The sequence below is a fragment of the Indicator indicator genome, chromosome 1 (genome assembly GCF_027791375.1).
Source record: "Indicator indicator isolate 239-I01 chromosome 1, UM_Iind_1.1, whole genome shotgun sequence".
Classification (NCBI taxonomy): domain Eukaryota; kingdom Metazoa; phylum Chordata; class Aves; order Piciformes; family Indicatoridae; genus Indicator; species Indicator indicator.
Genome location: NC_072010.1, coordinates 130,108,421 through 130,133,651, shown reverse-complemented (window position 1 = coordinate 130,133,651; position 25,231 = coordinate 130,108,421). Strand labels below are relative to the sequence as shown.

Here is a 25,231-nt window from a genome sequence, read left to right as displayed (position 1 = left end):
ATGCTAATCAGGGCAGGCTTGTTCAGCAGTCCTTATCTAGACTTTTCCTGTGGTGTCTGATAAGGCAGGCAGGCAATCAAGGCCTTGTGTCTTTGCTGTTGTTCTGGCAGAGTGATTCAGATCCAGGCTGCCTTTGCTGAATGAGAAGGTACCACAGCTACTGCCTCCTCTTTGCTGGAGGGGAAAGGAGAGCTGCCCATTTGTTGAGCCCACCAGAATGAACACTCCCTCAGGTTTCCCAATGTCTCGGGGATGTCTCTGGTCTCTGTGGGAGGAGTGAGGCTATTCCTGGAAGGAGTGAGCCCTGCCTGAGCTGGGTGCTGCTGGGAGCATCCTTTTGCAGGGTCAGGTCCCCACTGGGGAGTGGGAGCTGGAGGATGTCTCAAGGAGGAGAGTGGGGTTCAGAGATTCATAGAATGGTTTGGGTTGGAAAGGGTCTTAAAGATCATCCAGTTCCAACCCCCTGCCATGCCCAGGGACACCTCCCACCAGCCCAGCTTGCTCAAGGTCTCATCCAGCCTGGCCTGGAACACCTCCAGGGGAGGGGACATCCATAACCTCCCTGGGCAACCTGTGCCAGAGTCTCACCAGCCTCACTCTAAAGAATTTCTTCCTCATTTCCAGTCTCAATCTGCCCTCCTCAAGCTTCAATCCATTCCCTCTCATCCTATCACTCCCAGCCCTTGGCAAAAGTCCCTTCCTGGCTTTCTTGTAGCTCCCTTCAGGTACTGGAAGGCTGCTCTAAGGTCTGCCTGGAGCCTTCTCTTCTCCAGGCTCAGCAGCCCCAACTCTCCTAGCCTGTCTCCACAGGGATGCTCTCTGGCCCCTCTCCAGCAGGATAACCTCACACACCAGAGCCTGCTGTCCAGGCAGGATGCTCTGCAGAGCTGGGGGTGGTCACCATCAGTTTGATTCAACACTGGCTGGCAAGGGGCAGACCCTGGCTGATGTGCAGGTCCTTTTTCATGCCAGTGCTGCAGCCGAGCAAAGCTGGACCTCAGCAGTGAGGTTTGCTGGAGGAAGAGGAGCTGTGGCACTTGCTCTCTTCATTAAGTGCCCAGTCTTTGTGACACTAATGAGTTGTTATGGAGAGTTATTGCGGTTCAATAATGTGGCCCTGCTGACAAGGTATGACTGAGTGCTGTGCTGTGCTTGCACTGGCACAGGTCAGAAGGATTCATCTCTGGAGCTCCTGGCATGCTCTAGCCCTGAGCTCTGCAGCCTGGACCGTGCTGACAGCCCACACCTACCCTTCTGGTGGCCTTCCAGGATCTGAAGGGGGTTCCAAGAAAGCTGGAGAGGGACTTTTGAGGGTGTCAGGGAGTGAGAGAACTGGGGGGGATGGAGCAAAACTAGAAGTGGGGAGATTGAGATTGGATGTGAGGAAGAAGTTGTTCCCCATGAGGGTGGTGAGAGACTGGCACAGGTTGCCCAGGGAGGTGGTGGAAGCCTCATCCCTGGAGGATTTTGCAGCCAGGCTGCTTGTGGCTGTGAGCAACCTGCTGTGGTGTGAGGTGTCCCTGCCCATGGCAGGGGGGTTGGGACTGGCTGAGCCTTGAGGTCCCTTCCAACCCTGACAATTCTATGATTCTATCTCCCAGGGGTTCTGCTGTGCAGCTGCCATCAGCAAGGCCACTGTGTGCTTTGTGTTCCCACCTTGCTGCAGCTCTCTCCAGGATGCCCATGTCAAACTGTAGAAGGGAGGGCAGGGAGTGAAGGAGCTCTTTTTCTCTTGCCCTCAGCTTGCCCTGAAGTCCTTCTCCCAGCACCACCCTACCAAAGCCTTTTTTTCCCCCTTCCAAACTCTAACTCCAAATGCAGAGCCAAGCCCACAAGAGTTAATTATCTCTTGTTCAGCACTGGTTTGGGGACTCCACTGTAGCACCTGGTAGTATTTTCCACGGATCATAACAATTCTGTGACTCTGTGGCTTGTTCAGTGAGCTGTGAAGCCATCAGCCTTGTCCTGTCACAACTTGAAAACCAAAGAGGGTTCTTCTGCTGGTGTCTCAGCTTGGTCAGAAGGAATGGTTCTACCTCCCTGCTGAGCTGAATTCCTCAAGATGTTCTTTCATGGTCTGTGAGAAAGGAGCTTGCCTTACAGCAGGGCAGTTGGAAGGGCAGGTGGTGTGCATGGGGTCCAGAAGGGTTTGGGTTAATGAGCATTTGGGGAAGGCAGAGGCTCTGCAGCTGTCATGACTGAACCCCTTCTGGAATCACAGAATCACAGAATGTGAGGTCTTGGAAGGACCTCCAGAGAGCATCCAGTGCAAGCCCCCTGCCAGAGCAGCAGCACCCAGGGCAGCTCACACAGGAACACAGCCAGGGGGCTTTGGAAAGGCTCCAGAGAAGGAGACTCCACAACCTCTCTGGGTAGCCTGCTCCAGTGCTCTGGGACCCTCACAGTGCAGAAGTTCCTCCTCATGTTGAGGTGGAACCTCCTGTGCTGCAGTTTCCATGCATTGTCCCTTGTCCTATCCCAGGGTGCAGCTGAGCAGAGCCTGTCCCTGTCCCCTCCCTCCTGACCCCCAGCCCTCAGCTATTGATAGACATTGATCAGATCCCTCTCAGCCTTCTCCTCTCCACACTAACCACCCCCAGGGCTCTCAGCCTCTCCTCACCAGGCAGTCTCCAGTCTCTTCAGCATCCTTGGAGCCCTCCCTTGGACTCTCTCCAGCAGATCCCTGTCCCTTCTGACCTGGGGAGCCCTGAACTGGATGCAATATTCCAGGTGAGGTCTCAGCAGGGCAGAGCAGAGGGGCAGGAGAACCTCCCTGGCTCTGCTGGCCACACTCCTCTGAATGCCCCCCAGGACCCCCTTGGCCTTCTTGGCCCCCAGGGCACATTGCTGTGCCATGCAGAACTTGCTGCCCCCCAGCACTCCCAGCTCCTTCTCCTTGGGGCTGCTCTCCAGCAGATCCCCTCCCATCCTTTATGTGCACCTCCCTCCCACTTCACTGCTTCCTCCTTCCCCTCCTCTCTTCACTCTGAATGGGTTTCCCAAGCAGTGTTTAAAGGAGCAGTGCTGGCAGAGGTGCCAGACAGCTCCGAGGCTGAGCAGCCACAGGCAGTCAGCACCCACGGAGAGACCCCAGCCCTGAGCTGGCAGGATGCTGTCTGGGGAGGGGAGGGGTGCAGGGGGGAGGTGCAATTCAATCTTCACATATTATCAACTCCTGCAGCATCTGCTGGCATGGGGCGGGGTGGGGGTGGGGGGGGAGTAGGGGAGGGGAGCCACACCAGGCAACTGATTTTATCCTATGGATATTGCTCCCTAAAAGTTGGAGTCGATTCAGATGCAAACACAGAGCAGCTCCCAGCCATCTGCTCGTCTTCTGTGTTGTGGCTGAAGTGTGCTAAGGGTGTTGTAGGGAGTGTGGAAACAAGCTCCTACCTCTGCCACTCAGCTTGGAATCCAGACAAAAGGAGGGGGGAGAAAAATGAAAAGAAGGAAGTGCAGGAGTTGGAGCAAGATAGGTTGGAGAGCAGCACAGGGGAAAAGGAGCAGGGGGTGATGCTGGGTAGGAGGATGCCCCTCAGCCAGCAATGTCCCTGGTAGCCAAGAAGGCCAAGGGCATCCTGGGTTGCAGTAGAAGGGCTGTGGTGAGGAGGTCAGAGAGGTTCTCCTGCCCCTCTGCTCTGCCCTGCTAAAGCCACATCTGGAATCTTGTGTCCAGTTCTGGGCCCCTGAGGTGAAGAAGGAGCTGAGGGAAGTGTTGGAGAGAGTCCATGGCAGAGCCCCCAAGCTGCTGCAGGCAGTGGAAGATCTCCCTGTGAGGCCAGGCTGAGGCAGCTGGGGCTTGGAGCTGGGAGCAGAGGAGCCTGAGGGCTGCCCTCAGTGCTGGGGAGAAAGATGTGCAGGGCAGTGTGGGGAGGACAGAGCCAGGCTCTGCTCAGGGCTGGCCAAGGCCAGCACAAGGGGCACTGGGTGCCAGCTGGAGCAGAGGAGGTGCCAGGGCAAGAGAAGGGAAAGCTTTTTGGCTGTGAGGGTGGCAGAGGGCTGGAGCAGGCTGCCCAGAGAGGTTGTGGAGTCTCCTTGTCTGGAGCCATTGCAAAGCCCCCTGGCTGTGTTCCTGTGTGAGCTGCCCTGGGTGCTGCTGCTCTGGCAGGGGGCTTGGATGGATGCTCTCTGGAGGTCCCTTCCAACTCTTGACACTCTGTGATTCAGTGATTGATTCCAGTGATTTCAGTGATCCGGTGGGCTGGTTTGAGGCCAGCCAGAACATCTCTTGCCCCGAAAGGGACAAAAGAATGAGACTCACACAAACGGATTGGAGAGTGATGGAAAGTTTAAATGGAAAAGTGATTGGTGAAGCTACAAAAGACTACAAAGGATAGGGCCAAGAATATCCCAAAAGCATACAGAACCCCTCACAGAATTCCTAAAGCTTCCCAATCCTCCCTTCCTCCCACCTGAGGGTCTACCCAAAACCCCCAGGGCTCTTTCTTCCCCCTCCCACTGCTAGGCAAGTCTCAGGCTGGCCAGGTCTGAGACTGCCCCACCTCCATTCTCCTCGTGGCATTAGGCCTAGTCAGGCCTAAGTGGCCTTGAGGATACTCCCCCGGCATTACCCGATAAGAGAGGACATCTCCCATGGGAGCAGAGAGGGAAGAAAGAGAAAGAGAATGACTTTGTAGATGGGCCATTTTGGCTGGTGAGCTGATGGGGATCGACACTGGCTCCACTGTGCCTGCTTTGGGTTCTCTCTCTTTTCGTTTCTTTTCGGGGTTTGCGGGACGGAAGGACCCTGGCAAAGAGCGACAACCAGCGGTCGTCCTCTTGCGTGCCTGCTCGGGATTGTGACGTCAGCCGTGGGAATGTTTAAAACCCGGCGGGGCTGAGCGCACGACGCCATTGTGGCTGGTGAGCTGTAGGCTTCTTGCCTGCTTGCACGTGCCAGGTCAGCTGACAGGATACAGGGGGGAAAAAAAAAAACAACCCACAAAAAAAAAAACAACTCTCAATAAAAACTCCAGTCTCAAGATCTCTTGCCAGCAGGTACCTACCATGGTAACAACTCGGACAAAGGGTGTTAAACATGCAGTAGGTTCCCAGACTGAGTCTCTCTGCAAGCATGCTGGTGTTCAGGCTTCTAGCTGCAGTGAGTGTTCGAGCCTGGCACTTGGTGTGGAGGGTGAAGGAGACACCTGTGTCAGGTGTGACCAGGTGAATTTTCTCCTAAATTTGGTAGCTGAGCTGAAGGATGAAGTGGCAGAGCTGAAAGCGGAGGTAGCAAGGCTCAGGACCATATGAGAATGTGAAAGGGAGTTGGATATGTGAGAACAGGCTTTGAAACCCCCTCCAGTAGAGGGGAGCAGTGGAGGATGGATACAGGTCCCTGTCAGGGGAAGCAAAGGGAATGCACCCCGACCCTCCAACCCTCCCCCGCTGCCCTTGAGCAATAACTATGAGACTCTGCAGGCTGAGGGCAATGTGGATGAGAGTATTGTAGAGGAACCAATCAAGGAGATGCCAAAGACGAAGCAGCCCCCCCAAACATTAAGGACCAGTGCTACAAAGAAAAAGAGAAAGGCTATAGTTATTGGAGACTCTCTCTTGAGGGGAACAGAGGGACCCATATGTCGTCCTGACCCATCCCATAGGGAGGTGTGCTGCCTACCTGGGGCCCGGGTGAGGGACATCACCCAAAGGTTACCTAAACTAATCCAGCCCTCTGACTATTACCCATTGCTGGTAATCCAGGCTGGAAGTGAAGAAATTGAAAAGAGCAGCACCAGGAAGATTAAAAAGGAAATTAAGGCCCTTGGGAAATCGATTGACGGGGCAGGAGCTCAAGTGGTGTTCTGCTCAGTTCCCTCAGCAGCAGTGCTGTACACTGAGAGGAACAGGAAAACTCACACCATCAACAGTTGGCTTAGGAGATGGTGCCAGCAGCGGAATTTTGGCTTCTTTGATCACGGGGCAACTCTTACTGCACCTGACCTGCTGGACCAAGTTGGGTTGAATTTATCTGGAAAGGGTAAGAGGGTGCTGGCACTGGGGTTGGCAGGACTCATTGGGAGGGCTTTAAACTAGGTCTGAAGGGGGTGGGTGAGGAAACCAGTCTCCCTGGAGAGGAGGGAGGACCACACAAACTGGTGAAATCAGCAGCCCAGCTGAAGTGCATGTACACCAATGCACGCAGTATGGGCAACAAACAAGAGGAACTGGAACTCTTGGTTCACCAGGAGAACTATGATGTAGTTGCCATTACAGAAACATGGTGGGACGATTCTCACAATTGGAGTACTGCACTGGGGAGTTATAAGCTCTTTAGGAGAGACAGGCAAGGGAGAAGAGGAGGAGGGGTGGCCCTGTATATTAGGGAATCCTTTGATGCCTCAGAACTTGAGGTTGCAGAAGAAAGGGTTGAATGCTTGTGGGTTAAAATCAGAGGGAGGCTGCACAAAACTGACATCCTGGTTGGAGTCTGTTATAGACCACCCAACCAGGACGAGGAGGCCGATGAGATATTCTATAAGCAGATGGAAGCTGTCTCAAGATCATCAGACCTTGTCGTTGTGGGGGACTTTAACCTACCAGACATCTGCTGGGAACTTAATTCAGCAGAGAGGAGACAGTCCAGAAGGTTCCTAGAGTGCATGGATGACAACTTCCTGATGCAGCTCTTAGGTGAACCTACCAGGGGTAAGGCTCTGCTTGATCTGCTGTTCTCAAATAGAGAAGGGCTGGTGGGAGATGTGATGGTTGGAGGCTGTCTAGGGTGCAGTGACCATGAGATAGTGGAGTTTTCAATATGCAGGGAAATAGGGAGGAGCAGTAACAGAACCCTCACTTTGGACTTTTGGAGGGCAAACTTCAGGTTGTTCAGGCAACTTATTCGGAAAGTTCCCTGGGTAACAGCCCTTAAGAAGAAAGGGGTCCAGGATGGTTGGACCTACTTCAAACAGGAGCTCCTAAAGGCACAGGAACTGGCAGTTCCCACATGCCGTAAGACGAGCCGGCGGGGAAGACGACCGGCCTGGATGAGCAAGGAGCTCCTGAAGGATTTAAGGGAAAAAAAAGAGGGTTTATCGCCTTTGGAAAGGGGGGGAGGCAACTAGTGATATGTTTAAGGATGTTGCTAGATCATGTAGAAGAAAAATTAGAGAGGCAAAAGCACAGTTAGAAATTAAACTGGCCGCTTCCGTGAAGGACAACAAAAAGCATTTTTATAAATATATTAATGCTAAAAAGAGGGGCAAGAGGAGCCTCCACTCTTTATTGGACGTGGAGGGTAATATTGTAACTAAGGATGAGGAGAAGGCTGAGATTCTAAATACCTTCTTTGCCTCCATTTTCAACAGTAAGGCAGGAGGACTTCAGGATAACTGGCCTCCTGAACTGGTCGATGGGGTCAAGGAGCAGTGTTGTACTCCTGAAATCCATGTGGAATTAGTTCGAGACTTGTTGAGTCACTTGGATATTCACAAGTCCATGGGACCTGATGGGATTCATCCTAGGGTGCTGAAAGAGCTGGCAGATGAGCTGGCCAAGCCTCTCTCCATCATTTTCCACCAGTCCTGGCTCACTGGAGAGGTCCCAGAAGACTGGAAACTGGCCAATGTGACACCCATCCACAAGAAGAGACGGACAGAAGAACCTGGGAACTACAGGCCTGTCAGCCTGACCTCAGTGCCAGGGAAAATCATGGAGCAGATTGTCTTGGGGGCAATCACTGCATACCTGAAGGATGGCCAAGGAATCAGGCCCAGCCAACATGGATTTAGGAAGGGCAGGTCCTGCCTCACCAACCTGATCTCCTTCTATGATCAGGTGACCAGCCTGGTGGACGTAGGAAAGGCTGTGGATGTAGTCTACCTGGACTTCAGCAAGGCCTTTGACACTGTCCCCCACAGCAAACTCCTGGCCAAGCTGTCAGCCCATGGCTTGGACAGCAGCACTCTGTGCTGGGTTAGGAACTGGCTGGAGGGCCGAGCCCAGAGAGTGGTGGTGAATGGTGCCACATCCAGCTGGCAGCCTGTCACTAGTGGTGTCCCCCAGGGATCAGTGCTGGGCCCCATCCTGTTCAATATCTTTATTGATGATCTGGATGAGGGGATTGAGTCCATCATCAGTAAATTTGCAGATGACACCAAGCTGGGAGCAGGTGTTGATCTGTTAGAAGGTAGAAGGGCTCTGCAGAGGGACCTTGACAGGCTGGACAGATGGGCAGAGTCCAACAGGATGGCATTCAACAAATCCAAGTGCCGGGTGCTGCACTTTGGCCACAACAACCCCATGCAGAGCTACAGGCTGGGGTCAGAGTGGCTGGAGAGCAGCCAGGCGGAAAGGGACCTGGGGGTACTGGTTGACAGCAGCTGAACATGAGCCAGCAGTGTGCCCAGGTGGCCAAGAGAGCCAATGGCATCCTGGCCTGCATCAGGCATAGTGTGGCCAGCAGGAGCAGGGAGGTCATTGTACCCCTGTACACAGCACTGGTTAGGCCACACCTTGAGTCCTGTGTCCAGTTCTGGGCCCCTCAGTTTAGGAAAGATGTTGAATTGCTGGAGCATGTCCAGAGAAGGGCAACGAGGTTGGGGAGAGGCCTTGAGCACAAGCCCTATGAGGAGAGGCTGAGGGAGCTGGGGGTGTTCAGCCTGGAGAAGAGGAGGCTCAGGGGAGACCTCATTGCTGTCTACAACTACCTGAAGGGAGGTTGTAGCCAGGAGGGGTTTGGTCTCTTCTCCCAGGCAGCCAGCACCAGAACAAGAGGACACAGTCTCAAGCTGCGCCAGGAGAGGTTTAGGCTGGAGGTGAGGAGAAAGTTCTTCACAGAGAGAGTGGTTGGCCATTGGAATGTGCTGCCTAGGGAGGTGGTGGAGTCACCATCCCTGGAGGTGTTCAAGAGGGGATTGGACGTGGCACTTGGTGCCATGGTTTAGATAGGCATGAGGTGTAGGGTGACAGGTTGGACTCGATGATCTTTGAGGTCTCTTCCAGCCTTCTTGATTCTATGATTCTATGGCTTTATAGGGCGCAGGATTTATGGGTAGAAATACGCCATTTCCTGTGTCCACCCCTATTGGGTGAGCACCCAGGACACCAGAGGTGTATCTCATGCGGCAGTGGCAGGGGGCACCCAGCCTGAACTGCCACATCCCGTGATGTGCAAAGAGGTGCTCCAACATGGGAGCCTCTGCTTGTCTAGTAAAGAGGTTGCTCAGCATGGACTCAAATTGTTGTTCCTGGGAAATGAGCACTTCAGGTGTAGATGTTAGATAGAAATCTGGGGGAGGGGACTGAATGGTTTGAGTAGCAGAATAGGCAAAGTCTATTAAACCAGCTGCCAAAAGGCACTGTGACCTATCACCAGAATGTCTAGGCTGGGGATGTGAGGGGGGGTTGGTGGGTTTTCTTTCTTTTTTTTTTTCCACAACATGCTGAAATTAAGCATTAAACAAGGCAGGTGGAATAGTAGATGAATGTTGGAAAGGTTTTCCCTGGAGTGCTGGCCTGTGAAATCAGGAGCACTGCTCTGAAAGCATCAGCACTGTGTGGGATGTCATGGAATGGGTTGGGTTGGAAGGGAGCTCCAAAGCTCATCCAGTCCAACCCCCTGCACTCAGCAGGGACATCCTCCAATAGAGCAGGTTGCTCACAGCCTTCTTCTGCCTCACTTTCACCATCTCCAGCCATGGGGCCTCAGCTCCCTCCCTGGCCAACCTCTTGCAGTGTTGCAGCAGCCTCCTGCTGTACAACTTGTTCCTCACATCCAATCTCAATCTGCTCTGCTCTCCTTTCAAACCCTTGTCCCTGCTCCTGTCCCTGCAGCCCTTTGGGCACAGTCCCTCTGCAGCCTTCTTGGAGCCCCTTCAGGTCCTGGCAGGCAGCTCTGAGGTGTGCCTGGAGCCTTATTTTCTCCAGGCTGAGCACCCCCAGCTCCCTCAGCCTGTCCTTGTAGCAGAGGTTCTCCAGCTTCCTGATCATCTTTGTGGCTGTCCTCTAGACCTGCTCCATCAGGTCCATGCTATACCCCATAGCCCAAAGGTACTGGAAGGAAGCTCTAAGGTCTCCTTGGAGCCTTTTCCAGGCTGAGCAACTCCAGCTCCCTCAGCCTGTCCTTGCATGAGAGATCATCTTCCTGGGTCTGTAGTGAGCTGTGGGAGCAGCTTGAGCAAGCTTAGTAGTGATTGGGTCTGAGTCAGTAGAGGAGAGAAATAGCAGAGCAGCAAGGCAGAGATGCAGAGGATGTCTAAGAGTGTGTTTGCAAAGAGCTTTCTGGAGACCACACTCTCTGCTGCAGGAGATAAGAGACTTTATCTTGCTGCGTGTCAAGAGTGAGAGTGATGTGTAGGGTCAGGTGGGGAGAAATCTGTTCTGAAAGTGTCAGGCTGAGAGCAGTGCTGCCAGATAGTGAAGGAAGTGGGACTGGAAGGGCTGTCTGGAGACACTGATTTCAGTCACCTGCTCTGCTGTGCCTGTACCCAAGCCCACACATAGCTGTGGAGGTGTGGGGGGCACACCATGCCTGCTGAAAGCAGTCCTCCCTCCCATCAAGTGCAGGAACCTTACCTAAGTTAGGCTTGGGGTTAGGGGTTTAACACTTGTTTGTGCCATCCCTCTTTTCTTGGCTCATTAGGCTTTTGTCTTCCCATGGAGCATGGTAGGGAACTGAAATGGATATTCCTGGATCCAGAGAATGGTTGAGGTTGGAAGGGACCTTAAAGATCATAGAATCAGAGAACTGTCAGGGCTGGAAGGGACCTCAAGGCTCAACCAGTTCCAAGCTCCTGCCATGGGCAGGAACACCTCCCACCACAGCAGGTTGCTCACAGCCACATCCAGCCTGGCTGCAAAACCCTCCAGGGATGAGGCTTCCACCACCTCCCTGGGCAACCTCTGCCAGAGTCTCACCAGCCTCACTCTTAAGAGTTTCTTCCTCATCTCCAGTCTCAATCTGCCCTCCTCAAGCTTCAATCCATTCCCTCTCATCCTATCACTCCCAGCCCTTGGCAAAAGTCCCTTCCTGGCTTTCTTGTACTCCCCTTCAGGTACTGGAAGGTTGCTCTAAGGTCTCCCTGGAGCATTCTCTTCTTTAGGCTGAACAGCCCCAACTCTCTCAGCCTGTCCCCACAGGGGAGGTTCTCCATCCTCTGATCATCTTTGTGGCCTCCTCTGGACCCTCTCCAGCAGCTCCATGTCCCTCTTGTGCTGGGGGCCCCAGAACTGGAGGCAGTGCTGCAGGTGGGGTTCACCCAAGAACACATCCTCAGAACACTGAACCTGGCAGCACTCTGCAGGTTGCCAGGCAGGGCTCAGGTACTGGCTGCCTCCTTTAGCACTGCCCTGCAGGCAGCACCACTGCTGCCTTCTGCATCACCTCCACTCCCTGAGCTGGAGTCTGAGTCACTTCCCAGCTGAGTTGTGGTCTCTGAAGCTGTAGCACTGGGTGAAATGTTTGATTTCATGCAGGCACATACCCAGCTGGGGAAAACCTTTGTCTAGTCAGATATCTTATATTGGATGTCAGATATCTTTAGATTGGATGTGAGGAAGAAGTTGTTCCCCATGAGGGTGGTGAGAGACTGGCAGAGGTTGCCCAGGGAGGTGGTGGAAGCCTCATCCCTGGAGGTTTTTGCAGCCAGGCTGGATGTGGCTGTGAGCAACCTGCTGTGGTGTGAGGTGTCCCTGCCCATGGCAGGGGGGTTGGGACTGGCTGAGCCTTGAGGTCCCTTCCAACCCTGACAATTCTGTGAGTCTGTATTGCTTGCTTTATTATTCATGTGATGATGATGATGATGATGATGAGGGGCTACAGCCATGTGTAGGCTCAGCACTGTGAAAACAGCCTTGGGTGCAGTACAGTGAGTGGAAGGAACTGCTGAAAGAGATCTGCCAGCCTCATTTCCCAGGACAGAGGGGCAGGGAGCTCTTCATGCTTAGCCAAACCCTTAGCTGAAGCATCTGGAGAGGCTTTGGCTGTGCAAGTCTTTGAGATGTCAGCCCAGTGGTCTCTGAGTGCTGCATTGCCCTGCCACAGGGCTGCTGCCTTTGTTTTAGCAGCAGGCAAAGCTTCAGCCTTGTGCAGAAAATCAGAGGTTGAGTGGTCCTGAAAGCTCAGGGGTCAGTCCTGTGATTGCATCCTCTGGCTGCCTGAAAGGAGATTGTGGAGAGGCTGCTGCTGGTCTGTTCTGGCAGGGAATTAGTGACAGAAGAAGAGGGAATGGCCTCAAGCTGTGACTGGGTAGGGTTAGACTGGACAGTAGGAAACATTTCAAGATTTCTGCTTGACTTTGAAAAATCTGCTTAAATTGTCCACCCATGAGTGCAGGACAGAATAATATTGTGCTGATGTTGCTGCCCACAGAGAGCTTAAGCCTTAACTTGTTCTGTCATGTCTGCCTCCCTGCCTGGCTGGAGGGCAGCTGCAGCCTGTGCCCAGGCAGTGGTGCTGCCTTGGGTTTGCAGAAGCCATTGCCAGGGGCAAGGTAGCTGTGGTGTGATCCAGGCTGCTCAGCCTTGCCATGCCATGGCCCTCTGCTGCTGGAGTTTACTCTTCACATCCACCCTGAGATTTCAGAATCAACAAGGCTGGAAAAGACCTTTAAGATCAGTGAGTCCAACCCTAACCCAGCTCCCCTGCCCACTAAACCATGTCCTGAAGCACCACAGCTGCAGCTTCCTGAACACCTCCAGCCATGGGGACTCCACCACCTCCCTGGGCAGCCTGTTCCAACCCCTCACCACTCTCTCACTGAAGAATCACAGAATGGTCAGGGTTGGATGAGACCTCAAAGATCATCCACTCCAAGCCCTCTGCCATGGGCAGGGACACCTCACACCACAGCAGGTTGCTCACAGCCACATCCAGCCTGGCTGCAAACACCTCCAGGGATGAGGCTTCCACCACCTCCCTGGGCAACCTGTGCCAGTCTCTCACCACCCTCATGGGGAAGAATTTCTTCCTGACATCCAATCTCAGTTTACCCACTTCTGGTTTCCCTCACATCCAACCTAACCCTCCCCTGGCACAGCTTCACCTCATTGCCTCTCCTCCTGTCTCTGGGTGCTTGGGAGAAGAGACCAACCCCAGCCTCACTCCAGCCTCCTTGCAGGGAGCTGGAGAGAGCAAGGAGCTCTCCCCTCAGCCTTCTCTTCTCCACACTGAACTCCCCCAGCTGCCTCAGTTGGGGCCCTCCAGACCCCTCCCCAGCCTGGTTGCTCTTCCCTGGGCACTCTCTGGCCCCTCAATGTCTTTCCCATGCTGTGATGCCTAGAACTGAATCCACTACTCCAGCTGTGCCCTCACCAGGACCCAGCACAGGGCACCATGATGTCTGGAGGTCTCTTCCAAGTCCTAGCACTCTGTGATTCTGTGATCCCATGCTGGAGAAGGGCTTCCCAAGCAGAGCCTGGCACCATACTGCTGGCCCCAGCAGCCTGTGACAGGGATGTCCAGGGACAGCACAAGGGGCACTGGGTGCCAGCTGGAGCAGAGGAGGTGCCAGGGCAAGAGAAGGGAAAGCTTTTTGCCTGTGAGGGTGGCAGAGGGCTGGAGCAGGCTGCCCAGAGAGGTTGTGGAGTCTCCTTGTCTGGAGCCATTGCAAAGCCCCCTGGCTGTGTTCCTGTGTGAGCTGCCCTGGGTGCTGCTGCTCTGGCAGGGGGCTTGGACTGGATGCTCTCTGGAGGTCCCTTCCAGCCCCTGGCACTCTGTGGTTCTGTGATCCCATGCTGGAGAAGGGCTTCCCAAGCAGAGCCTGGCACCGTACTGCTGGTCCCAGCAGCCTGGAGAGCATCCTGCAGCCCTGCAGCTTGGCAGGCAGGAGCAGTGGAGTTCTGCTGGGTGCATAGCCACCACCCAGCTCCTCTGCCTCCTGCAGAGGCTTGTGAGAGCCTCTCCTAAGAGCCATTGGCCTCTGGAATAGGCTTATTCTGTAGTCTCATCCTTTCTAATGGTGGGGGTTTGTCTTTTGAATGGTTTAAGAAGTATTCATCGGCTGCCAGTTGTGCTTTGCCTGTGCTGGGATTCAGGGCATGACATCTTGCTCACTACTCAGCCTCCCCCCAGGCTGCACAATTCCTCACCCTCCTCTCCAAACTGTGTTTTATCTTACAACCAGGAAACACAGAAGTTTGTCTTAATTTTCTTTTTTTGTTGTTGGTTTTTTTTTCCCTCTAACACCTAATGCAGAAGAAAATAACAGAAATTGGGGAAACAGGAGGAGCAGAGGAGTGGGGGGAGGGAAGCATCTCAAGCAGCAGAGGAAGTTGGAGGGGAAAATCCCTGGATCCATCAGATAAATAGAGCAGAAATCTTTCTTGCTTGGCCTTTGTGGGGTTATTATTAGAACAACCATGCCTGAGTGCACTAAAGCCTCCCAGCCTTCAAGCATCTCCATCCAGCTCTGCTTGGGCAGGGTCCTGTCTCTGCTGTGCTGAAGGAGGGTGAGGGAGGGAGGGAGAGTGAATGAGAGGATGCAAAGACAAGAAGGGTCTCTAAATGAGAAATCTGATCAGCTTGGGTGAAACAGCTGATTGGAAACCTTCAAAACTCTTGAGAACAACCCCTAGCATCAGTCTGTGTGACAGGAGGGGTGTGAGGAAACCAGCAAAGGGCTATGGTAGGAGGAAAGGCTCAGAGAGTTGGGGTTGTTCTGGTTGAAGACAGGAGGAGAGGAGAAAATAAAAAACACTTGCAGCCCAGAGAGCCAAGCAGAGCCTGGGCTGCAGCAAGAGAAGTGTGGCCAGCAGGGCCAGGGAGGGGATTCTCCCCCTCTGCTCCACTCTGCTCAGACCACACCTGGAGCTCTGTGAACAGTTCTGGAGCCTCTGTTCCAGGAAGGATCTGGAGGGGCTGGAAGGTGTCCAGAGAAGGGCCACGAGGATGAGCAGAGGGCTGGAGCTGCTCTGCTCTGAGGGCAGACTGAGAGAGTTGGGGTTGTGCAGTGTGGAGAGGAGAAGGCTCCCAGGAGACCTTCTGGTGGCCTTTCAGGATCTGAAGGGGGCTCCAAGAAAGCTGGGGAGGGACTTTTGAGGGTGTCAGGGAGTGATAGGACTGGGGGGGAATGGAATAAAACTGGAAGTGGGGAGATTGAAATTGGATGTGAGGAAGAAGTTGTTCCCCATGAGGGTGGTGAGAGACTGGCACAGGTTGCCCAGGGAGGTGGTGGAAGCCTCATCCCTGGAGGTTTTTGCAGCCAGGCTGGATGTGGCTGTGAGCAACCTGCTGTGGTGTGAGGTGTCCCTGCCCATGGCAGGGGGGTTGGGACTGCCTGAGCCTTGAGGTCCTCAGGGCTCAGTCCTGTGCTTGCATCCTCTGGCTGCTTGAAAGGAGGTTGTGGAGAGGTTGGTGCTGGTCTCTTCTCACAGGGAATTAGTGACAGAACAAGAGGGAATGGCCTCAAGCTGCCACTGGTTAGCTTTAGACTGGTCATGAAGAAAACATTTTTCCCATCAAGAGTGGTGAGGGATGGGAATGTGCTGCCCAGGGAGGTGGTGGAGTCCCCAAGCCTGGCTGTGTTTCAAGGTGGTTTGGATGTGGTGCTTGGGGCTCTGGTTTAGGGGTGGCCCTTGCAGAGCAGGGTTAATGGTTGGGCTTGGGCATCCTGAGGGGCTTCTCCAACCTGAATGTTTCTCTCGTGATATCTGTGATTTCAGCTCCCAGCAATGCTGCCCAGCTTCCAGGATCCCGGGCCCAAACTGTTTGGGGCCAGGCAAGATGCCAGGGCAGGAGCAAAGGACGTGGAAGGTCTCCTGTGTGTGGCAGTATGCAAGGAATGCAGGGGGAGCAAGTCCCTCTCTTGGCAGGCAACCACAGCTGCTAATGCCCTTCAGAAAGGGCCTGCTTAGCTTCTTCCTTGGGTTTTCCCTTTGCAGGAGGCTTTTCCAGAGCTCTGCAGCTCTGAGGTTGTGATGCCATTCCTCAAGCATCCAGTCTAATTGCACCCCTGGGGGCTTTGGACTCATCTGTCCTGGGGCCAGCATTGTCCTCTGCCATACCAAGGCTCATCCGTCCCTCTGAGTTCCTTCCCCACCACAGGCTGAGAACATTCCTTCCCTCCTGGCTTCCTCTTCCCTCTTCCCTCTTCTTTCAGTTTCTATTCTGGACTGCCTCAAAAATCCACTTCAGCTTCAGAGTATTCTAAAGGAACTGTTGAGTTCTCTGTGTGTTGTGCAAACATTTCTGCTTGTTTGGTGGCAGTCCTGACCAAAAAATCAGAGGTCCTGCAGGGAAGACAGGGAGCTACTGGAGAGGGTCCAACAGAAAGCTATGAGGATGGTTAAGGGACTTGAACATCTCTGCTGTCAAGAGAGACTGAGAGCCCTAGGGCTGTTTAGTGTGGAGAAGAGAAGGCTGAGAGGGATCTGATCAATGTCTATCAATAGCTGAGGGGTGGGGGGCAAGAGGAGGGGGCCAGGCTCTTTTGGGTGGTACCTGGTAATAGGACAAGGAATAATGGATATAAAGGGGAACACAGGAGGTTCCTCAACATCAGGAAAAATTCTTTCCAGTGAGGGTGGCAGAGCCCTGGAACAGGCTGCCCAGAGAGGTTGCGGAGTCTCCTTCTCTGCAGATTTTCACAACCAGTTCTGGGCCCCTCAGGTCAAAGAAGGAGCTCAGGGAAATGCTTGAGAGAGTCCATGGCAGAGCCCCCAAGATGCTGGAGGCAGTGGAACATCTCCCTGTGAGGCCAGGCTGAGGGAGCTGGGGCTTGGAGCAGAGGAGCCTGAGGGCTGCCCTCAGTGCTGGGGATAAAGGTCACAGAATCACAGAATGTTAGGGGGTGGAAGGAACCTCCAGGGGCATCCAGTCCAAGCCCCCTGCCAGAGGAGGAGCACCCAGAACAGATCACACAGGAACACACTCAGGTGGGTCTTGATTATCTCCAGAGAAGGAGACTCCACAACCCCCTGGGCAACCTGCTCCAGGGTTCTATCACCCTCAAAGGAAATAATTCTTCCTCCTGTTTCTATGGAACTTCCTCAACTCTGCCTCAACTTCCACTACTGTCCCTTGTGCTGGCATTGGGCATCACCCAGCAGAGCCTGGCTCCACCTGCTGGGCTCTCACTCTGCACATCTTTATCAACAGCAATGAGGTCACCCTCAGGCTCCTCTGCTCCAAGCTGGTGAGAGGAGCACATTGGCAGGAGAATGGGGAAGGGAAGCCCCATTCCTCCCTCTGCCCTTCCTCAAAATGTCACTGTGGCAAGGCTGTGTAGCTTTTTTGCCTTTTGATTTTACAGCCTACAATGTGGTTGCTGCCTCCTTCTGTGTCTATAATGCTGATACTGCACCCACTTGCCTCCAGAGAGCCCTTTGCAGTCTGGCAAAAGGAAGTCCAGAGAAGGGCCACGAGGATGAGCAGAGGGCTGGAGCTGCTCTGCTATGGAGACAGACTGAGAGAGTTGGGGTTGTGCAGTCTGGAGAGGAGAAGGCTCCCAGGAGACCTTCTGGTGGCCTTCCAGGATCTGAAGGGGGCTCCAAGAAAGCAAGGGAGGGACTTTTGAGGGTGTCAGGGAGTGATAGGACTGGGGGTGATGGAGCAAAACTAGAAGTGGGGAAATTCAGATTGTATGTTAGGAAGAAGTTGTTCCCCATGAGGGTGGTGAGAGACTGGCACAGGTTGCCCAGGGAGGTGGTGGAAGCCTCATCCCTGGAGGTTTTTGCAGCCAGGCTGGATGTGGCTGTGAGCAACCTGCTGTGGTGTGAGGTGTCCCTGCCCATGGCAGGGGGTTGGGACTGCCTGAGCCTTGAGGTCCCTTCCAGCCCTGACAATTCCATGACTCTCTGACTCTGTGTTGTGGTGTAAGGTGGTGTGTGCTGGTGCAGAAGGTAATGGTTGCTGCTGGTGGGTGGGAGGAGAGGTGCTGCAAGGCTCCCAGTGCTGCCTCGTGGTGCCGCTTGCTCCAGGCAATGACCTTTGCTTGGCTGATGCTGCAGCCTCACCCTGCCCTCTGCTTTCATCCCACAGCTGTCTCCAACCTGGATGCAGAGAGCAAACTGAGTGTCTACTACCAAGCCCCTTGGCATCAGCAGAGGAACCTCTTCCTGCCCTGCAGCAGGCCGCCCTGCGTGGAGGAGCTGCACCGCCACGCCAAGCAGCACCTGCGAGCCCTGCGCAGAGGTAGGTCCTCAGCCACAGCCCAGCTCCGGCTCCACCCACAGGGGGACTCGCCAGGGTCCCCTCCTGGCAGCAGCAGGGTGCTCAGGCACACAACTTCAGTGCTCAGGCTGAGAAATAAAGCTGAAGCTGTCATTCCAGCAGCAGCAGAGCCTGGGCTGCAGCAAGAGAAGTGTGGCCAGCAGGGCCAGGGAGGGGATTCTCCCCCTCTGCTCCACTCTGCTCAGACCACACCTGGAGCTCTGTGAACAGTTCTGGAGCCTTTGTTCCAGGAAGGATATGGAGGTACTGGAAGGTGTCCAGAGAAGGGCCACAAGGATGAGCAGAGGGCTGGAGCTGCTCTGCTCTGAGGGCAGACTGAGAGAGTTGGTGTTGTGCAGTGTGGAGAGGAGAAGGCTCCCAGGAGACCTTCTGGTGGCCTTGCAGGATCTGAAGAGGGCTCCAAGAAAGCTGGGGAGGGACTTTTGAGGGTGTCAGGGAGTGATAGGACTGGGGGGGATGGAGCAAAACTAGAAATGGGGAGATTGAGATTGGATGTGAGGAAGAAGTTGTTCCCCATGAGGGTGGTGAGAGACTGGCCCAGGTTGCCCAGGGAGGTGGTGGAAGCCTCATCCCTGGAGGTTTTTGCAGCCAGGCTGGATGTGGCTGTGAGCAACCTGCTGTGGTGTGAGGTGTCCCTGCCCATGGCAGTGGGGTTGGGACTGGCTGATCCTTGAGGTCCCTTCCAGCCCTGACAGTTCCATGATTCTATGATTATCTGACAGATGGATCAAGCATTCCAATGAGTGAGCTCTTTGGAAGCTCTCTGCAGAGTTCAGGAGTGCTGGGGTAGGGCATAAGCTGTGCCTTGCCTGCTCTCAGGCACTCTGCTGTGCCAGTGTCCCAGGACCAAGCTGATCTCTGCCTGCCATCTTGTGGGCAGGAGACATCCTGACAGCAGCAGGGGAAGGCATCTGTCAGGAGCTGCTTCATTGTTCTAAAACTTAGAAATCTCTCTTTTGGCAGCTTCCCATCCTCTGAGCTCAGAGGGAGCTGTGCAGGTTCAGCAGGCAGCTTGCCCTGGGCTGCTTTATCTTATGTCCCCTGTCACCTGCCTGCATGGGAGTGAAATGAGGATCACAAACTGACCCCAGACATATTTAGTGGGCCCTCACCTGTTTCTTCTATCAGAATTTCATTGTCTGATTAACCAGGAGTAATTAAAACCAAATGTTAGGTCAGGAAACAGCCTGTGCCAGCTGAAAGCATTGCTGGTTGGACTGCAGCTGGGTGCCTCAGGGGATGCAGCAGCAAACCAGCAGTAGTGAGCTGGCTGTCCCCTGAAATTAGAGGTGGGAAGCCCAGGAGCATTCTCCCATTCACCTGGAGACTTTCAGAGGCTTGGGGCTGAAGCTAGAAGAGGAATATGAATATTGTGAGCTCATGGTGGAGGAAGAGTCCTCTGGGCTTGATGGTGAAGGCAGAGTGCTCTGGGACTGAGGTGAAGGCAGAGTGCTCTGGGACTGGGGTGAAGGCAGAGTGCTCTGGGACTGGGGTGAAGGCAGAGTGCTCTGGGACTGGGGTGAAGGAAGAGTGCTCTGGGACTGGGGTGAAGGAAGAGTGCTCTGGGACTGGGGTGAAGGAGGAGTCCTCTGGGACTGGGGTGTGGAGATCTTGACTATTCCAGGCTGATCCCCTCCATCCCTGGTTTTGTCTCTTGCCTGTAATGAGGAGGTGAGGTGAGGTGGTCTACTCTTATGGCGGAGTGCACAGGGAAGAGCTTTTGCTGCACTAGTCCTTCTGTGTTAATTCAGTGGAGCCAGAGGGACAAAGAAGGAACACTGATGTGACTAGTAGGCAGAAAATAAAGTTATGTTTAATAACTAACTAAATAAATGAAGGTCTTCCTAAGGTAGAGCTCTCTTAGCCCTCAGTTGCAATTAGAGATTCATGCCTCATAGCCAGACTTGGTCTGGATGATGCAGAAGCCACATTCTTGTTACATTTCCAGCCCTTGTTCTTTCTGGACCTTTATATTCTGTCACAGAATTGTCAGGGTTGGTAAGTGCCTGTCCCCTTCCCCTGGCACCCAGCAACGGGTGAGGAGAGGACCTCCCTCCATGGGATCCCATCCTGTGCGTGGCTGTGCTGTGCTGCTCCTGGGGATGCTCAGAGCCTTGTGACACTCTGCCAGACTCTGACAGACTTCTCTCTCACCCTACACAGAGCATCGAAGCCGAGGTGACACCAGAGAGCCCAAGGTCCAAGGCCCCCTTGCTGTGGAGGCTCCTCCCTTCCCTCACTTCCCTGCAATCTGCACCCAGAAGAGGCAAGGGATCAAGGACCGCCACTTGCTACCAGTAAGTCTTGGCTACAGCTCTCACCCTTGAAGGTCTTGTCAGCATTGTAGGACCCAAGTGGGACAGTGCTTCCCTGAGGGGTTGTGTCCCCAGCCTGGGCAGGCATAACACAGATGGCCCCAGAGGCTGCCAGCAGCCTAACTCAGCTCACATCTGCAAGCAGCCAGCCCCAGGGTGGATGTTTCCACTGAGAAACCTCCTGCTAGGGGAGGGGAGATTCAGATTGGATGCTAGGAAGAAATTTTTCCCCCTTAAGGGCGGTGAGACACTGGCACAGGTTGCCCAGGGAGGTGGTGGAAGCCTCATCCCTGGAGGTGTTTGCAGCCAGGCTGGATGTGGCTGTGAGCAACCTGCTGTGGTGTGAGGTGTCCCTGCCCATGGCAGGGGGGTTGGGACTGGCAGAGCCTTGAGGTCCCTTCCAGCCCTGACAGTTCTGTGATTCTGTGAATCTGTGAAGAACAGCCACCAAGGAACCTGTCTGCATTGATTTTGAGACTTGTTTATTCCATTTTCTTTAGCATATTTACAGTTTTGGCCTCAACAGCATCCTGTGACTGTAACAATCTCCATGGGAAATGTCTCTTTTGCTTGTTTCAAACCTGCTGCCTCCTAATTTCATTTCACCCCTTTTAGTTTTTTTGGGATGTGACAGCCAGTGAGGATTGCTCCCTGGTTCCCTTCCTCCATGCCCTTCCTGCTTTTGCAAACAGGATTTTACTCCTTTCTCCATCCCAATCATTCATTTTTAAAGCTGAAAGCCTCTGGCATCTTTAGTGCCTCTCCACAGAAAGATTCTGGGCAACCAAACATGTTTATAAATATCTTTCATTCAGGCTTTTTTTTTTTTTTTTACAATGAAGGGAGGAAAAAAAATCAAAACAAAACAGATCAAAAATAATCTGAGGAGAGCAGGAGGAAGTTATGGAGTTGCTAAAATAAGGGAAATTTTCCTTGCAGACGTTCCCATGACAACCCTGCCTGTAGCACTGCTGAGGCAGAGCATGGAGTGTGAAGCTGCTGTGTCATTGCAGCTGCACTTCAGCCTCCTCCTGCATTTTCACTGCACTTCTTCCTTCACACAATCACAGAATGGGTTGGGTTGGAAGGGAACTCCAAAGGGCATCCAGCCCAACCCCCTGCATTCAGCAGGGACATCCTCCTCTAGAGCAGGTTGCTCACAGCCTTCTCCAGCCTCCCCTTCCACATCTCCAGCCATGGGGCCTCAGCTCCCTCCCTGGCCAACCTCTTGCAGAGTTGCAGCAGCCTCCTGCTGCACAACTTGTTCCTCACATCCAATCTAAACCTACTTGCTGGGGTGGGTCCAGAGAAAGGCTACAAAGATGATCAGGGGGTTGGAGCAGCTTGCTACAAGTACAGGCTGAGGGAGCTGGGGGTGTTCAGCCTGCAGAAGAGAAGGCTCCAGGCAGACCTCAGAGCAGCCTGCCAGGACCTGAAGGGGCTCCAAGAAGGCTGAAGAGACTGTGCCCAAAGGGCTGCAGGGACAGGAGCAGGGACAAGGGTTTGAAATGAGAGCAGAGCAGATTGAGATTGGATGTGAGGGAAGAAGTTGGCAGGGTTTAGTTGTCAGGAGGTGTTAGGGGTCAGGAATAGGTTGGACTTGATGATCTCTGAGGTCTCTTCCAGCCTGGTTGATTTTGTGATTCTGTGATTCAGTTTCGTGCTAAAGCTACAGGAAGCCTGAAGTAAGAAAGTGTCTTGAGTTCAGGGCTGGGCACATCTGAGATGTACACTTTCTGCCTGCACATTCTGCCTGCAGCTGTGAGTAGCCCAGAGGAGCTGGCAGCACTCATCAGAGTGAGCTTGCACTGCACTCTTTGTGCAAGGAGCCTCCCTCAAATCCACTACCCTGTGTGGTGGGATGACTGTTTTGTACCTTCCTCTGCTGGGGTGTCGTGTGGAGCCTGAGTCCTTGTCAGAAAACATGTCTCACTTTTCTCTCCACCTTGTCAAAACATGGGAGCAGCACATTAATCATTAAAGGATTGGCAGTGCTGTAGCAGATCCACAGCTGTGATGCTCCCAGAGGGAAGGAACCACCCACGAGGAGGTAAAAGAAAAGCTCTTGAGGGGGATGGAACACAGAGGGAGAGAAGTGCTGGGGGGCAGGCAGGAGGTGAGCAGGGCTCTGCTTTGTAGCTGGAAATAGAAGGGACAGAAATATTCCTCCTCAGCATCAGTTGGCAGGGGGAGAAAGCTACTGTATAGGCAGGAATGTGCATGGCTGATTCAGTAGTCAGCTGTGAGCTGAGGACACTGGGAATAGGATCAGAGGATGTCAAGGGTTGGATCAGAGGATGTCAAGGGTTGGAAGGGATCCCCAAAGATCATCAAGTCCAACCCTCCTGCCAGAGCAGGACCATAGAATCCAGCACAGCTCACACAGGAACACATCCAGATGGGGCTGGAAAGTTTCCTGAGAAGGAGACTCCACAACCTCTCTGGGCAGCCTGCTCCAGCCCTCTGCCACCCTCACAGCCAAAAAGCTTTCCCTCCTCTTCCCTGGCACCTCCTCTGCTCCAGCTGGCACCCAGTGCCCCTTGTGCTGTCCTTGGCCAGCCCTGAGCAGAGCCTGGCTCTGTCCTCCCCACACTGCCCTGCACATCTTTCTCCCCAGCACTGAGAGCAGCCCTCAGGCTCCTCTGCTCCCAGCTCCAAGCCCCACCTGCCTCAGCCTGGCCTCACAGGGAGATCTTCCACTGCCTGCAGCAGCTTGGGGGCTCTGCCATGGACTCTCCAAGCAGAGAATGAAATCCAACAAGTTCTGGTGCCCCCCAGAATAAGAGGGACACGGAGCTGCTGGAGCAGGTCCAGAGGAGCCCATGAAAATGATCAGAGGGCTGGAAAACCTCCCCTGTGGGGGCAGGCTGGGAGAGTTGGGGCTCTTCAGCAGTGGCAGAACAAGAGGACACAGTCTCAAGCTGTGCAGGAGGAAGTTTAGGCTCGAGGTGAGGAGAAAGTTCTTCCCAGAAAGAGTACTTGGCCATTAGAATGTGCTGCCCAGGGAGGTGGTGGAGTCACCAGCCCTGGAGGGGAAGCTTGGATTTGGCTAAGAGAGATGGAGAGGTGGAGAAGAGAAGGCTCTGGGCTTAGAGCAGCCTTCCAGTACCTGAAGGGGGCTACAAGAAAGCCAAGAAGAGACTTTTGACAAGGGCTGGGAGTGCTCACCACAGCTCTTTTTTTTTTTGGAGTTGAGACCATACTTGGGGTGCAGCAAGAAAAGTGTGGCCAACAGGGCTAGGGAAGTTCTTCTCCCCCTCTACTCTGCCCTCCTGAGACCACCCCTGCAATCCTGTGTCCAGTTTGGGGCTCCCCAGTTCAAGAGAGACAGAGACCTGCTGGAGAGAGTCCAAGGGAGAGCCAGGAGGATGCTTAGGGGACTTGAGCATCTCCCCTGTGAAGAGAGACTGAGAGCCCTTCGGACTGTTTAGTGTGGAGAAGAGAAGGTGAGAGGGATCTGATCAATGTCTATCAATAGCTGAGGGGTGGGGGTCAAGTGGAGAGGGCCAAGCTCTGCTGGGTGGCGCACAGGGATAAGAGAAGGAACAATGGAGACAAACTTGAACAGAGAGGGTTTCAACTCAACATGAGGAGAAAATTCTTTCCAGTGAGGGTGGCAGAGCCCTGGAGCAGGCCGTCCAGAGAGGTTGTGGAACACATTCCAAACCCACCTGGATGCATTCCTGTGCAGACTACCCTGGGTGCTGCTGCTCTGGCAGGGGGATTTGGACGGGTTGCTCTCTGGAGGTCCCTTCCAACCTCTGATGTGCTGTGGTACTGTGATACCATGTGATGAAAAGCCTTTCAAAGTCAAGTTTGGGGCTGATCCATTGTGTTGATAGTGACTGTGTGGAAAAATGTTCACAGGATTAGTTTGATAACTAATGCAGGGAGGAGGTGACAACCCCTACCTGGGAACACAGGCTAGAGCTTTCCAATATGACCAACAGACCTCTCTTCTTTGTAGAATCACAGAATGTCAGAGGTTGGAAGGGCTCTTGAAAGATCGTCCAGGCCAACCCCCCTGCAAGAGCAGGAGCATCTACAGTAGATCACACAGGAACACATCCAGGCAGGTTTTGAATGCCTCCAGAGAAGGAGACTCCACAACCTCTCTGGGCAGCCTGCTCCAGGGCTCTGGCACCTGAGTTTTTTTTTTCATGTTGAGTTGGAATTCCCTGTGATTTGGGTTATGTCCATTATCTCCTTTTTTGCTGGGTTAGGGTTGGACTTGATGTTCTTGAAGGTCTTTTCCAACCTTAATGATTCTAAGTCATCCTTCATTCATGATTTTGCAAAGAGGATACTGCAACAAACAAATCAGAGCTTCCACAGAGCAACCCCATGGAGCAGTACAGGCTGAGGACTGACCTGTTGGAGGGCAGTGAAGGGGAAAAGGACCTGGGGGTCCTAGTGGATAGGAGGTTGTCCATGAGCCAGCCATGTGCTCTTGTGGCCAAGAAGGCCAAGGGCATCCTGAGGTGCATTAGGAAGGCTGTGGTGAGAAGGTCAGAGAGGTTCTCCTGCCCCTCTGCTCTGCCCTGGGGAGGCCACATCTGGAATCTTGTGTCCAGGTCTGGGCCCCTCAGTTCCAGAAGGACCTGAGGGAACTGCTTGAGAGAGTCCAGCACAGAGCCACAGAGATGTTTAGGGGAGTGGAACATCTTCCTTATGAGGAGAGCCTGAGGGAGCTGAGGGCTCTTGAGCTTGGAGAGGAGGAGCCTGAGGGGTGACTTCTTTCATGTTGATAAAGATGTGCAGGGTGAGTGCCCAGAGGCTGGAGCCAGGCTGTGGTCAGTGATGCCCA

The 25,231-nt window shown here is 53.8% G+C and overlaps 1 protein-coding gene across 1 annotated transcript in view; it reads left to right on the top strand.

Annotated features, from left to right (window-relative positions):
- Nucleotides 1-25,231, top strand: part of NHS (NHS actin remodeling regulator) — a 222,912-nt gene that overhangs the window by 181,151 nt on the left and 16,530 nt on the right. The window contains exons 2-3 of the mRNA XM_054397001.1: nucleotides 17,918-18,070; nucleotides 20,273-20,406. Of these exons, the coding sequence (XP_054252976.1) occupies nucleotides 17,918-18,070; nucleotides 20,273-20,406 (287 nt within the window). The remainder of the gene's footprint in view (nucleotides 1-17,917; nucleotides 18,071-20,272; nucleotides 20,407-25,231) is intronic.